This window comes from Chelonia mydas, chromosome 2 (assembly GCF_015237465.2).
Source record: "Chelonia mydas isolate rCheMyd1 chromosome 2, rCheMyd1.pri.v2, whole genome shotgun sequence".
Classification (NCBI taxonomy): domain Eukaryota; kingdom Metazoa; phylum Chordata; order Testudines; family Cheloniidae; genus Chelonia; species Chelonia mydas.
In genome coordinates this window covers 217,413,119-217,427,825 of record NC_057850.1, presented here as the reverse complement: position 1 = coordinate 217,427,825, position 14,707 = coordinate 217,413,119, and the positions used below count along the sequence as shown (strand labels likewise).

Sequence of the window (14,707 nt, the reverse complement as noted above, 5' to 3'; positions counted from 1 at the left end):
ATATTGGGATAGACTGTCAGCCCCAATTCAAGCTGCTCTATTGTCATCTCAGCAGCTGAAAAGCTTTCCTAAAGGGGCAGCCAAGGTTTCCCACTGACCAAGAGGAAACCTTAGCTTGCATACAGCCAGTGTAGTTGACACTACACTACACGTTTCTACCTACCCTGCACTGTGGGTGGTGCAGGGGTGAGGGATTCTAGGAATGGGATTGAACACATGATGCTCTGCCTGATCCTCGCCCAGTATAGTGGTTCCCATTAGTAAATTCTAAACTGTGATGGGGGCCATGTCAGCTTACAGTCAGCTTTTTCCCTCCCCATTTTTCTCAGCTGCATCAAGTGTAAACTCAGCACAGCTGAGAATTTGTCCCATTAACTTCCAACTGTTACAAATGACTTGAAACCAAGGGTATAGGTGCAAAAATCCATCAGTCCACATTAGTCACTTGGTTTACAAAAGAAAGCTCTATTTCTTTTTATGCACAATCAGTACAGGCAATATCATCAGTTTAGATGTAATGTTCTTCCATCCCGAAAAGTTTTTTCACCACCTGCAAATATTATGGTCTGAAAACAATTAAATGAAAACTTGGACAATACAGGATACCCAAATTTCAAAAACTGTTATCAAATCACCAATATGGAGGAAGGGAACATTATTAAAGTTACAGATTTGAAAGGAGAGATCTTTTGCTAAATACATGCACTTGTTCTAAATAACATTATAAACAAAAATCATGATGTCTGTCTTGCAAGAACAAAAAGCGGACACAAAGTAAAGTGAAAATGAGTTTTCTCAAGATTCAGAAAAAATGTCCCGTTTCCCTTACACCTAAGAACATACGAATGGCCATACTGGGTCAGACCAATGGTCCATCTTGCAGAGTATCCTGTCTTCCAACAGCGGCAAGGGCCGGATGCTTAAGAGGAAATGAACAGAACAGGGCAATTATTGAGCGATCAGTCCCCTGGCATCCAATCCCAACTTCTGGCAGTCAGAGGTTTAGGGACACCAAGAGCATGAAGTAGCATTCCTGACCATCTTGGCTAATTGCCATTGATGGACATATCCTCCATGAACTCATCTAATTCATTTTTTGAACCCAGTTATACTTTTGGACTTCATAACATCCCCTGGCAACAAGTTCCACAGGTTGATTATGTGTTGTGTAAAGAAATACTTCCTTAGTTTATTTTAAACCTGCTGCCTATTAATGTCACTGGGTGACCACTGCTTCTTGTGTTATGTAAAGGGGTAAATAACACTTCCTTATTCACTTTCTCCACACCATTCATGATTTTATAGACCTCTATTATATCCCCCCTTTGTCAGCTCTTTTCTAAGATGAACAGTCCCCGGTCTTTTTAGTCTCTTCGCATATGGAAGCTGTTCCACACCATGATCATTTTTGTTGCCCCTCTCTGTACATTTTTCAGTTCTAATATATCTTTTTCCAATGCAACCAGAACTGCATGCGATGTTCAAGATATAGGCATACCACGGGTTTATATAATGGTATTATGATATCTTCTGTTTTATTATCTATCCCTTAATAATGGTTCCTAAGATTCTGTTAGCTTTTTTGATTGCTGCTTAACATTGAACAGATGTTTTCAGAGAAGGATCCACAATGCCTTCAAGATGTCTTGCTTGAGTGGTAACAGCTAATTTAGACCCTATCATTTTGTATGTATAAATTAGGATTATGTTTTCCCATGTGCACTACTTTGCATTTATTTAATTACTGCCATTTTGTTGCCCAGTCACCCAGTTTTGTGAGATCCTGTTGTAACTCTTTATAGTTAGCCTCGTAATCAGTTTTAATAACTATCTTGAGTAAATTTATATCGTTTGGAAACTTTCCCACCTCACTGTTTACCCGTTTTTCCAGATCATTTATGAAAATATTGAACAGCACTAGTCCCAGTACATATTGTTGGGGGACCCTGCTATTTACCTCTCTCCACTATGAAAACTGACCTTTTATTCTTACTCTTTGGAACTTATATTTTAACCAGTTACTGATCCATGAGCTGACCTTCCCTCTTATCTGATAACAGCCTACTTTGCTTAAAAGTCATTGGTGAGGGTCCTTGTCAAAGGATTTCTGAAAGTCCAAGTACACTATATCCATTGGTCCACGTTTGTTGACCCTCTCAAAGAATTCTAATAGATTGGCGAGGCATGATTTCCCTTTACAAAAGCCAGATAGACTCTTACCCAACATATTATGTTCATCTAAGTGTCTGATAATTCTATTCTTTACTATCATTTCAACCAATTTATCTGGTACTTAAGTTAGGCTTACTGGCCTGTAATTGCAAGGATTGCCTCTGGAGCCTTTTTTTTTTTTAAAATCGGTTACATTAGTTATTCACCAGTCAGCTGGTACAGAGGCTTATTTAAGCAACAGGTTACATACCAGTTAGTAATTCTACAATTTCATATTTGAATTCCTTCAGAACTCTTGGGTGAATACCATCTGGTCCTGGTGACTTACGACTGTTTAATTGATCAATTTCTTCCAAAACCTCCTCTATTGACACCTCAGTCTGGGACAGTTCCTCACATCTGTCACCTAAAAAGAATGTCTCAGATGTGGGAATTTCCCTCACATCCTCTACAATGAAGACCGATGCAAAGAATTCATTTAACTTCTCCGTAACAGCCGTATAAATTCCTTGAATGCTCCTGTAGCACTTTGATCATCCAGTGGCCCCCCTGATTGTTTGGCAGGCTTCCCGCTTCTGATGTACTTTTTAAAAAATTGCTGTTTTTTGGTGTCTTTTGATAGTTGCTCTTCAAATTCTTTTTTGGCCTGCCTCATTATACTTTACACTTGACTTGCCACAGTTTATGTTCCTTGCTATCTTAATCAGTAGGATCTGCCTCCCAATTTTTAGAAGATATCTAAAGTCTGTATTCAAACTTCTTTGCATAATCTGTATATACACCTCTACCCCGATATAACGCGGTCCTTGGGAGCCAAAAAAAAGAATCTTACTGCATTACAGGTGAAACCGCGTTATATCGAACTTGCTTTGGCCTCAAGCATTTCCATTATTAATAGTCACTTCCCGCCCCCTGACTAACCCCTCAGAATCCCGGACCCATCCAACCCCGCCCCCCACTCCCTGTCCCCTGACTGCCCTGACCCCATCCACACCCTGCCCCCTGACATGCCCTCCGGGACTCCCCCACCCTATCCAACGCCCCCATTCCCTGACTGCCCCGCCCCAGAACCTCCCTGTCCCCTGACCGCCCCCCCGAAACCCTCTGCCCCTTATCCAACCCTCCGGCCCGGCACTCTTAATACGCTGCTCAGAGCAGCGTGTCGAAGCCAGACATGCTGATGCGCTGATCTGCTGGAGCGCGCAGCCCCACCCCCCAGAGTGCTGCTTTATCACGTTATATCCGAATTCGTGTGATATCGGGTTGCGTTATATCGGGGTAGAGGTGTACAGCATACAGCAATGGGTTTCTTTTTTTGCATATTCTAAACAATTTTGTTCAAAAAGGTGCTATTCTTAGGTCCTAATCCTGTAAACTCTTATTCCTGTGTGGAACCCTTACACATGCAAATAGTCCTATTCACTTCAGCAGCACTATTCGCATGAATAAGGATTTGCAGGATCAGGCCCTCACCCCCTGGGTATACATCGGAAGTTGCCATAGTCAACATGAATGGGAAATCAGTTTCTTGTATAATGGGTTATACAATAGCTGCCTCATCACCACTAAAACCACAGCTCAATGTTACAAGAATGTGATACTGTTTAGCAGCAATTTATAAAATTGACTAAAATTTTTGTTCTTTTAAATGATAACATACCCACTGAAAAACAAAGTCCTCTCGCCCTTAAGTTTTGCAAACTAGTCACACAGGATACACTTTCAATCCCAGACACAAGGGATTTGATGCACAGCTCACATTATTGATATGTGAATTAAGTGGCTGGACTAACGTGCACAGTTCTGAAGCTGTACTCCACATACTGGAGCTCAATGAGTGTGTTTAATTTCTAGTTAATACAACACACCTGCAGTTTACTTGGAAATAGTTGGAAAAGTTTATATTAAACATTTCATATTAAAAACAAAACATTTTCAGTTTAAATACTCACTTTAGGAAACCTTGTTTGTGTTTCTTACTCTCATAATTTCCATAGACTATTTGTAGAAGCAGACTTGCCAGTGTGATCAGTTTGGCATCAGGTGAAGTATAGAAGCCTTTCAGCAAATTATATCTGGCTTCGTCAAACAGGATAAGAATAGCCAGTGGATCCTCAATCTGTTTAAAAACATAAATTTTAAATATTTTTGTTTTATAAACTAAGTATAACTTTTCACTGATTCTATAGGAGACAAAGATATGATCTTGTTTAACTGAAATGTGTATTTTATTTGGTCTAGAAGAAGAATAAATGCTATGATTCAAAAATATTGATATGCAAGTATTTCCATTTTCTGAATTACACATTCATACTGATCTAATATACATAAATTACAACTGAATATCACACTATACCAAATCAAAATCACATCAAACCCATACAAGCCAAAAAACATTTTACACTGTTGTCAAAAAAAATTTATTTTCTCACTCTATACGACCAGTTTCTACCACCCTTACTCTTGCCAATTAGCACCACCTTTCTCTGAGAGTAATCCCACAGATATCAATGAACTATTTGTAAGAAGAAGATTACTCAGAATGAGTAAGGGTGCCAGAATCTGGTCACTAGAAAGTGGGCAGGACTGGAGGAAAATCTGATTGGCTTAACTAAGGTTCCAATCCATAAACAATATTGGCTGTTTTGTGATTAAGTTTAATTGCTTAGGAGTATACTCGGACAAGTCTTTATTTTATTGGAGGAATAGCATTTATGAGAAACTGCTGTTTATAGGAGCTCACTTAGTACTATTTTATTATTATTATTGACAACACATTTGTTTGGAATGTAAGTGATTTTCTGCAATTTCAAAAATAAAAGGAGAATAAACCTTAGAATTGTAAAAAGTCAGAGGCCTATTCTACCATTGTCCTGTCCCACAACTATTAACAGGAATTACAGGTTTGATCTAACTCCTATAAAAACAACAGGACTCTTTCCTTAATCTTCAGTGCGAGTTGGATTAGGCCCTACATGCACACAGGCAGAAGAACAAATCACTTTAATTGACAGTTACTCTTATACCTACTAATGTTTTCTAACAGGTTTAAATTTGATCTAAAGTCATGGGTTCTGAATCTGTAGTTTGCAACATCCTTCCCTTTCTTATTTGTCAGATGGGAAGAGGGTCCCAAAATTTATTTAAATTCTAAAACATACTAACAGATTGACATTCGAATTAACATACTGCCAGCTGATAAAGGTTTCTGTTTCTGCACCTGTATTTGATATTAGCACTTCTAATGCAGACCTTTTTTTCAACCTCCAAAGGAAGTCTCACGTCCCTCCTCAGGAAAAGCTGTGGAGTTTCCCTTTGAGGATCCAAGTTTGTCAGTTCAGTGAGTATTTCAGGCCAGTCACGAACATGCTGCAAAGGTTTGTGATATGGCTTCAGCTGGAGGCCTGGAAAATAACAACTTTTCATTTAAAATAACAAACAGGGGACTCAAGCACATAGATGCTCAAATTAACACTATACGAAAACGTTAGAACTGAGAATTCGCTTATCTCAAACAAAAAACTGTTTTCTTTTTACCATATATAAAAGGTCACAAACATGGTGACAAATTTGTCACAGCAGAGGCCACATCAATAATATAAAATGCATGCTTGAATTATGTTCAGCTTCTCAAAAGTGAACTGAAATTATTTTTAAAAAGTAAGTAACGTTAAAAATTTAAGTTTGTAATGAAACACATGGGTGAACCTTAAAACTACAAGTAAAAGGCTGCGGTAAGGACTGCAGGATTAGGCCAAAACACCACATCAAATAAAACATTTTAAATAATTTCCTCTTATTGCTTCTGAATCGGTTCCTTCTGCAAGTGCCTGTGGAATCACAAATGCCCAATTTGGGGTAAGGAACTACATTAACTACTAGGCTTTAATGATTGCAACAGCTAGTGATTGTTACAGTTATTTTAGGAGAAATAAGAGCCCAGAACTCAAGTCTTGACAGGAAAATATATCTTTGGTTTGTTTTAGAAACATATTTGCCATTTTATAAACTGTAATAGTTTCAGGATAGAGGCTGTGCCCTTTCTATGGTCTGTAAAGCATCATGATCCCAACATGTTGTAACCATGCAGTTTTTCCTGCTTCCCTACTCTTATGGAGGCTGAGCTACAGATCTAGATCCTTGTGCCAACCAGCACACAGCAGCAGCTACATTCAGGCAACCCATTTGCCTATCCTCCTTTCCATCATGATCTCCCTACTGCTTGCCTATCTTCTAGCTCCCCACTACTCAACTCTCCCGGACTTCTCTGGCTTCTGCACAGCTACTACCCACTTAAAATCTTCTCCCAATTCTGCCACTGATTTGTCCTTCCCACATTCAAAACCCTCTACAATTAAAAACATCATAACCCATCATAGTTTTCTTGTTAGATTTTCATTATCTAACGTAAGATGACCATTAGTTGCTTAAATAGGCAAGCAGAAACTGAAGCTGATTTCTCAAAGTATTTTCACAGAGCATCTTGGTTTAAATCTGTTCTATAGAATTCATTGCATGGAGTCTTTTTTTTTTTTTTTGAAAATTCAAACTCTTAGTCTAATTTGGAAAATTATGAATGTTTCATAGAATTACTTGTTGGTAACAAAAAATTAACAAATCAGTAATATTTCCCTGTACAGAAAATAAAACATCTCAGTATTTTGGGCAAAATAAGATGGAACACACACTCAGAAGGTAAGGACTGGGTGTTTAAATTTTTGGAAACTAGCTGTTCCACTTGGTATAAACAAACAAACAGTCATTGGGCCAGAGAGAGAGAGAGAGAGCGAGCGCGCGAAATGACTCTATAGGCTGGTGATCAGCACACTTATCTGGGAAATGCAAGTTCATGTTCCTTCTCCAATGACTAATTATTTATGCACAGCGGAACAGCTTCAACAGGAAAGACAGAGAGACCCACATTAGAATATCCTATAGCCCAGTGGCTAGGGGACTCTCCTATAATGTAGGAGACCCAAGTTCAATTCCCTTCTCCACTTTAGGCAGAGGTGGGGGGATCTGAACTCAGGTGTCGCACATCCCAGGTGAGTACACTAATCATTGGGCTAAAGCTCATCACAGAGGCACTACCACCTCCTTTTTCTCCCCTATTTTATGAATCTAGCACTTTTATTATGCCCAGAAACACAATGTTTTGGGTTGAACTAAACATCTTGCTCAACCCAAAAGTGACTCTTTCAGTTTGCTGAAATTTTTTGAATTTTCAAATTTTGTTTCACCCAAACTGATATTTTCCCCACATTTTTTCAGAAATGCCAGAGAACCAAAAAAAAATCAGTTATTTGGTCTAAAAGGGACACAAGCATCACGACATCATCATTCAGCCAGGCTCCTTTCATCTCAAAGACTGCAGCTCTGCATTTGTATGTCTGCTGGTGGGCCCATATGGTTCTCTACTGGTTGTGCATAACGGGAAGTTAAGTAACAGTGGTGAAACTAGGAGAAAATGGTCAGACAGAAAAACTGAAGAAAAGCATTATTTAAAACAATTTCAACTATAACACACGCTCATTGTATTTTAAATTCCAGATATATAAAAGAAAGCAGCACTGGAGTGTTGAATTCTTAATGTGCAGCTTTTTTCCTTACATTACCACCAGCAGGGCGTCTAACCCAATTTGAAGCTGTTAAAATCATAATGACAGTTTCTCACATTTAACTGGCGTTACAAATGAACCCCATAGCAACCTTGTCACAGTAATGCTGTTTACAACCTTTTCTGACAAGTAGGCGTAACCATGACTGACTATAGCTTATGCATGTTTCTACCTATTTTTTTGAAATCTGGTTGGAAAGAGGTGGCATGAATGTTGCTGAAGAAAAAGAATTACAAAGATATATACCATACATATGACTTTAATCCAAGAGGAGTCTTGAATTGTATGAAAAAGCTAGCAACAGGAATAAGGATGCTTCTGTGCTAAATATAGCTGAGAACTTGTATAAAATTTTTAAAAAAAGTTAGTGCAACATTGATTACATGAATTTATTAAACATATGAAATAAATTGAGGTAATCAAATTTACCTTAATTACACATTTAAGCAGACTAAATAGTCATAAAAAGTACCTCATAATTCATAATGCTAGAATCAGGAAAGTAAGTATGCACTAAGGACTGTCACAGGGTGAGGAAGCCCTTTAAGGGGGATGGGACTCAGCTGCACTCTGTGCCAGGCTCAGCTCACCTTCCCACGTGAAGGGAATAAAGTCCAGGGATCATATGGTAGAAGACTGAAACTAAGTGCCAGGCCTGCTGGAATGCAAAGGGCAGCATGATTTCAGGTAGCAAGCTGAAGACAAGAAGGGAGCAGGCGTGCTCTCCTTAGCTCCCAAACAGATGTTCTAGGAGTGCAACTCTGCAGAGAGGAAAGCTGCAGCAGAAGGGAGCAGACAGACTTGAATTAACACCCAGGCAGAGGACCTGAGAAGAGAGAGCTGCAGAGAGTAATAGCTTCTACAAGAGACAACGGGCCAGGGAAAAGGCCATGATTTACATCTGGAAATTATATTGTTTTATTTGAGAGAAATAAAAAATTCAGTGTCTGAAAAAAAAGGTACTGAAATCCTGTAGCTGCTGAGAGTTCTTTTGATGCACTGGCTGGTGAGATGGCCCACTGGCTTACAGGGATAAACTAGAATGCTTTAAAAATTACAAACTGTTTACAATCTTAAATAATTAACGCAACATATGCATAGATAACATAAGTCCAATCCTTTAATTATTACTCATATGAATAATTCCACTGAAGTTGATTAAGTTGCATATATGAGTTATGTGAGCAAGGTTGGAAGGATTTGGCCCTATACTTGCAGGCAAAGATTTTAAGAGTGGGTGCCTAAAACCAGGCTGCAAAGTCCATACTTAGGCACCTTAATAAGTGACATGATCGTCAAAAGCATTAGGCATCCAGCAGCTCCCACAGAAGTCCTGTGTTGTCTCTTCAGGCATCTACAGCTAGTTCTCTTTGTGGAGAGTGGCCAGGCAGACTACTGCAGCAGCTCCACTGATCTCAATGGTTTAAAGTTCCAGAAGGCATTCAAGATGATTTTCTCACAGTTGGTATTACAGAACTGTAAGATATTTCACGGTCCACAATCTTTCCCCTTCTTTCCAGTGAGAACCACTATTTAAAAAAACGTACATGACAGGCACCAAATCTAAGCTATTGAAAAAAGTGTGTTTTTAAAGAATTTTTTTTCTAGGTATTAAAAAAAAACCCAGCATACCCCCAAAACCCGCAATAACTCAACATTGCTCAACTCCGAAGTCTCATCTAACTAACAGCCAACTCTCTATCAACCTAATCATGTCTAGGTTTTTCGCAATTGCCTCTCTGCACTACAGTGAACAAAATTCTCAAAAATGTTTTAAAGGTCTCCAGAATGGCTCAGCAGTGCAGAAAATGACAGGACAATGTGTATGACTAAAGAAAGCTGGCAAGTTTATTGTTTGGTCTACCAGTCTTGCTTGGGTGCTTTTTTACTTTAGCAAGACGTTTACAAAAATAAATGTAAAAAAACAAAACCCAAAACAATAAGTTCAACAATGTTGTAAGTTCTCTCACTACTTACTAAGGTTCTCAGAACAAATCCAAATAGTGAAGTACTGCTGTGTTTCTTGAGACAGACGCATTCCTTCCATTATCTGCTGTACAGTAGTATTGTTTCCATGTTTCAACTCAACAGAACGATATGACCCATCCATTCGATAAATCCGTACCTTTTCATACTGTGGCAAAAATATATAAAAATATCATTAAAATAAATGGGGACAAATTAATCATAAGTTAAAATCTCACTCTTCTATTGCTTTCACTTCCACAAACATCAATTTTTAATCCAATTTAGTAGCATTTACATTTTGAGAGAAATAATTTTGCAGAATTATTTTATATTTATCTTGGATCAGAACACCCTTCACAGATCTATGGGGCCTCCGAGACCCATATAGCATTGTCTCTCTCTACATTTCTATACCATGCCCATTACCATAGTAGCTAAGGTGCAGATTTTTAAAGGTATTTAGGTGTTGCAATGCTGAGCAGAACAATGCATAAATACCTTCAAAAATCTGGGGCTAAGTGCCTACGTATATCCTGCCACATGCATTGTGTGATTACTACTTCTGATTGAATATGAATTATGCACACAACTAGTTTATATTAAAACATCTTATCATTACCTTTTCCTCCCTCCATCCCTCTTATTTGTTTCACTTATCCTTTAAGTCTCATCTTTTAGGCCATAAACTCTTTGGGGGCAAAGGCCTTAATTTATTATATGTTTGTACAGCTCCTAGCACAAGGTGATCCCCTATCTACTTGAGACCTTTAGGCACTACTACTAATAATTTTTACTCAAAACTCCCATTAACTTCAATAGATTGTGGGTGCAGAACATGTCTCATTACAGCCATGCTTTAAGCACGTGACTAACTTTATGTACGCCATAAATAATCCCATTTAAGTCAATGGGACAATTCATGTGCTTAAGTACCAAGCTGAATTGAGGGCTTAAACATCTTATCTCTACTTGTTTCAATGCTTTAGCTGTTTTTAAAAAAAGTTGCAAACGTTTATTATAATAGCAGTGTATTTCCCCATCTCTCCTCTACTCAGTCTTTCCCAAAAAGATTCAGAGACCAACCCTGGAAACTTTTAGCCAGAAAGGTGAATGTCTTGGAAAATTACCATTGACTGAAAATGAGGTTAGAATGGAAAACATTTTGCAATCTTAACTATAGCACTTCCTCCCACTTTTACTGTAGTAACTTCAATTACCAAACATTTAGTTTTACTATATTAATCTGATTATATTAGAAGGCAATAACATCTATTATGCTCAGAGCATACAACAACTGCTTTATAAGGGAAAATGAGAGGGATCAGTTCCTTCTTCAATAACACTGAAAGTCAAAAGGATATGTGCTTAAAAACAATATATCAGCAGACTGTATCAATATATAAAACGCTGGTATACCTACAAAAGAAAACAGTGGTAGAATGATCAGTAGTGGCAGTAGAATTTGTGCTATTTTATACCTCCAGAAATCAAAAATTACATTTTAAAATCTTGCACACAACTGTAGAGCCATAAGTATAAGATACAAACATTTAAAATGACAAATGCATGATTTTTCATAGTTCACACCAAAAATCTAAATATATGCAGAGTATGTGTCCTGTAGACTGTCGTTGCTATATGTGGACTGATCACATGTCTTGGTTTTCCACTCTGAATACATTTTCTAAGACTTTAAAATATGACTACTAAACTGTTTAAAAGGTAAACACATACAGGTTTATTTATGGCTTCCTTCAGCAGTTTTGCTGTTTCTTCCCAATCATTTTGTTTGCTCTCTTCGCAGACATTCAATGGAGATCTTCCTTGTTGATCAGTAATGTGCTACAAATGTGAACAGAAAGACTGGCATAAATATAGTTTTCAATCTAGAATGGAAAACGTTAACAAGTTTTGAAGATAACTAAAATACCTGGAAAAAGAAAAGGAGTACTTGTGGCACCTTAGAGACTAACAAATTTATTAAAGCATAAGCTTTCGTGAGCACAAATACCTGGGATTTTCAAGAATATTAATTAAAATCCTCCCTTGTTCAGAAGTTTGATTGTTTAAATACTTTTCATTATTTGTACTTCTTTGTTTATTCTGTCTGTTTCTGGCAGCGTCTCCACAGGAAAACAGGAAGAGCAGGTATGTTTGCAGGCCAAGATTTAGGTGTGTTGACAGAGTTGTATGAAAACCTTTGCATAGAGCTTGCTTAAACTAAATCTTATTCTAGTCAGCACTGTCAGCCATTTATTACATAAGCACCAATTTGACTCCATTTAAAATAGAATTTTATTATTCTAATTTTGTGCTACTGTGCATTTTGACATATATTCTACATATAGAGTAAAATGCATAGTCATAGATCTTCTGTGGTTGTGCTGGTCGTGGAGAGGGGGGTCTGAAGTTCCCATACATAAGAACATAAAAATGGCCCTACTGGGTCAGAGCAAAGGTCCATCTTGCTCAGTATCCTGTCTTCCGACAGTGGCCAGTGCCAGGTGCCCCAGAGGGAATGAACAGAAGAGGAAATCGTCAAGTGATCCATCCCCTGTCGCTCATTCCCAGCTTCTGGCAAACAAAGGCTAGGGACACCATTCCTGCCCATCCTGGCTAATAACCATTGATGGACCTATCCTCCATGAATTTATCTAGTTCTTTTTTGAACCCTGTTATGGTCTTGGCTTTCACAACATCCTCTGGCAAGGAGTTCCACAGGGTGACTGCGTTGTGTGAAGAAATACGTCCTTTTATATACAAATTACTTATTATCAGTAAATTAAATGTAATATAACTAACAACCAAAACTACTGCCCCATTTGATGACGTTATAACTTCAGTCCTATAATGTATTTTCTATCCATACATTTTCATCACACTATGTTCATTTGTTATTGGACACAGTATGTATATACAGCAAATCTATACAAAAACTGTGCAGAATTTGATTGCTTCCCTCTCTCTACCTTTTGTATGCTGCAGAAAAGAGAGGAACTAACACCACATGTCTCTTATAAGTGTGATCACTTTGTTTGTACTTGGATATATCCTGCTCTGTTCCTCTTTATCTACTTCTTGGCTTTTTTGACTATAAGCTCTTATAGGGCCAGGCACTATCTCTTTGTGTGTTTTTACAGAGCGCCTAGAAAAATGCAGCCCAGCCCTGATTGGAGCATATCGATGCGATAGCAATAAACAAAAAAAAGATTATTAACTAGACAAGTAATAGAAATGTGCAATTCAAGCAAAACCCAGAGGCTGAGGAATTTACTTCTTGATAATGAACAGGAACTTTACAAAAAGATACTGAGAGTTTCGATTAAAATCTCTAGTAAAATCCAGTTAAAGTACAGTTAACAAAGGGGGCAACTATAAATCAGTCTGGATGTTTGGGGCAGAATAAGTTTTAAGATGGAGTTTCTATGATAATTGTACAACTGGAATTTGGGAGTTTAAAACGTATGTCCTTTTTTATTTAATTTAGAGACAATTAAGAACTGAAACTGCATTTATTTGTTTTTACCTTGGGAACTGGAGACATATAATATATGAGAGATATTGTAAGTGTGTGATGCAACTGTAGGTAAGACTATCATTCCAGTTACAAAGATATCTTACTCTGTCAATTTCCAGATGGTTTAGAAGAATTTTCACAATTTCAGCATGTCCTCCTCCAGCAGCAAAATGAAGAGGAGAGCTAAGTTGTCCATTCAGTAGGTTTGGATTACATTTCCCTTTCTCCAGCAACATTCGAGTGGCTTCAACTTTTCCATACCTACAAGAGAGATTAAAAGCAGAAATGGCCACAACAAAGAACACAACAAGATTTTTTTAAAAAAACCTATTTCAGATGATTTCAGAGATATACCTGAACGTTTTAGACATATGGCATATTTAGAATAGGGAAATGTGGTCTGGATGCAATTACTATAATGTTGGTTCATAATTGGCTTAAAAATCATACTCAAAGAATACTTATCAATGATTTGCTCTCAAACTGTGAGGGTGTTTCCAGTGGGATCCTGTAGGGGTCTGTTGTGGGACAATAACTTATTCAATATTTTCATTAAATTACTTGAATAATCGAGTGGAGAATATGCTTATAAAATTTGCAGAAGACACCATTTTGGGAGGGGTTGCAAACACTTTGGAGGACAGGATTAGAATTCAATATGATCTTGATAAATAGGAGAATTGGTCTGAAATTAACAAGATGAAATTTAACGAAGACAAATGCAAATTACTACACTTAGGAAGGAAATAGCAAATGCGCAACTACAAACTGGGGAATAACTGACTAAGCAGTAGTATTCCAGAAAAGGATCTGGGGATTATAGTGGATCGCCAATTTAATATGAGCCAAAGATGTGATTCAGCTGCGAAGAAAGAAAAATATCATTCTGGGATGTATTAGTAGGAGTGCCAGATGCATGATATGGGAGATAATTGCTCTGCTCCACTCTGTCTTCAAACATGTTAAGGGATGTTAAAAAGAGAACAGTGATCAATTTTTCTCCATGTCTACTGAAAGCAGGACAAGAAGTCATCAACTTAGTTTGCAGCAAAGGCGATTTAGATTAGATATTAGGAAAAACTTTCTAACTATAATGATAGTTAAGTACTGGAATAGACTTCCAAAGGAGGTCATGGAATCCCTGTCACTGGAGATTTTTTAAGACAAAACACTAGTCAGGGATGGTCTAGGTATACTTGGGTACTGCCTCAGCCCAGGGAGGGTTGAGGTCCTTTTCAGCCCTATAATTCTATGATACAAAGAATAAGAGCTGTCTTGTGAACAATTTTAGTTCAGACTACAGGAATGCAGAGCAGAATTCTTCTTTTCTGGATAAACCTACTCCTCATTAAAGACTATTTACATGTGTAGTTTGGTGGGAAATGCATTTAAGCCATTTGAATTTTTGGTGAGCTAAAAACATTTTATAATG

The 14,707-nt window shown here is 37.7% G+C and overlaps 1 protein-coding gene across 1 annotated transcript in view; it reads right to left on the bottom strand.

The window, feature by feature from the left end:
- KRIT1 (KRIT1 ankyrin repeat containing) overlaps positions 1–14,707 on the bottom strand; it is a 42,050-nt gene that overhangs the window by 7,411 nt on the left and 19,932 nt on the right. Inside the window, exons 10-14 of the mRNA XM_037890702.2 lie at positions 13,380–13,536; positions 11,493–11,600; positions 9,768–9,924; positions 5,425–5,576; positions 4,125–4,291 (exon numbers count right to left, since the gene is read on the bottom strand). Of these exons, the coding sequence (XP_037746630.1) occupies positions 4,125–4,291; positions 5,425–5,576; positions 9,768–9,924; positions 11,493–11,600; positions 13,380–13,536 (741 nt within the window). The remainder of the gene's footprint in view (positions 1–4,124; positions 4,292–5,424; positions 5,577–9,767; positions 9,925–11,492; positions 11,601–13,379; positions 13,537–14,707) is intronic.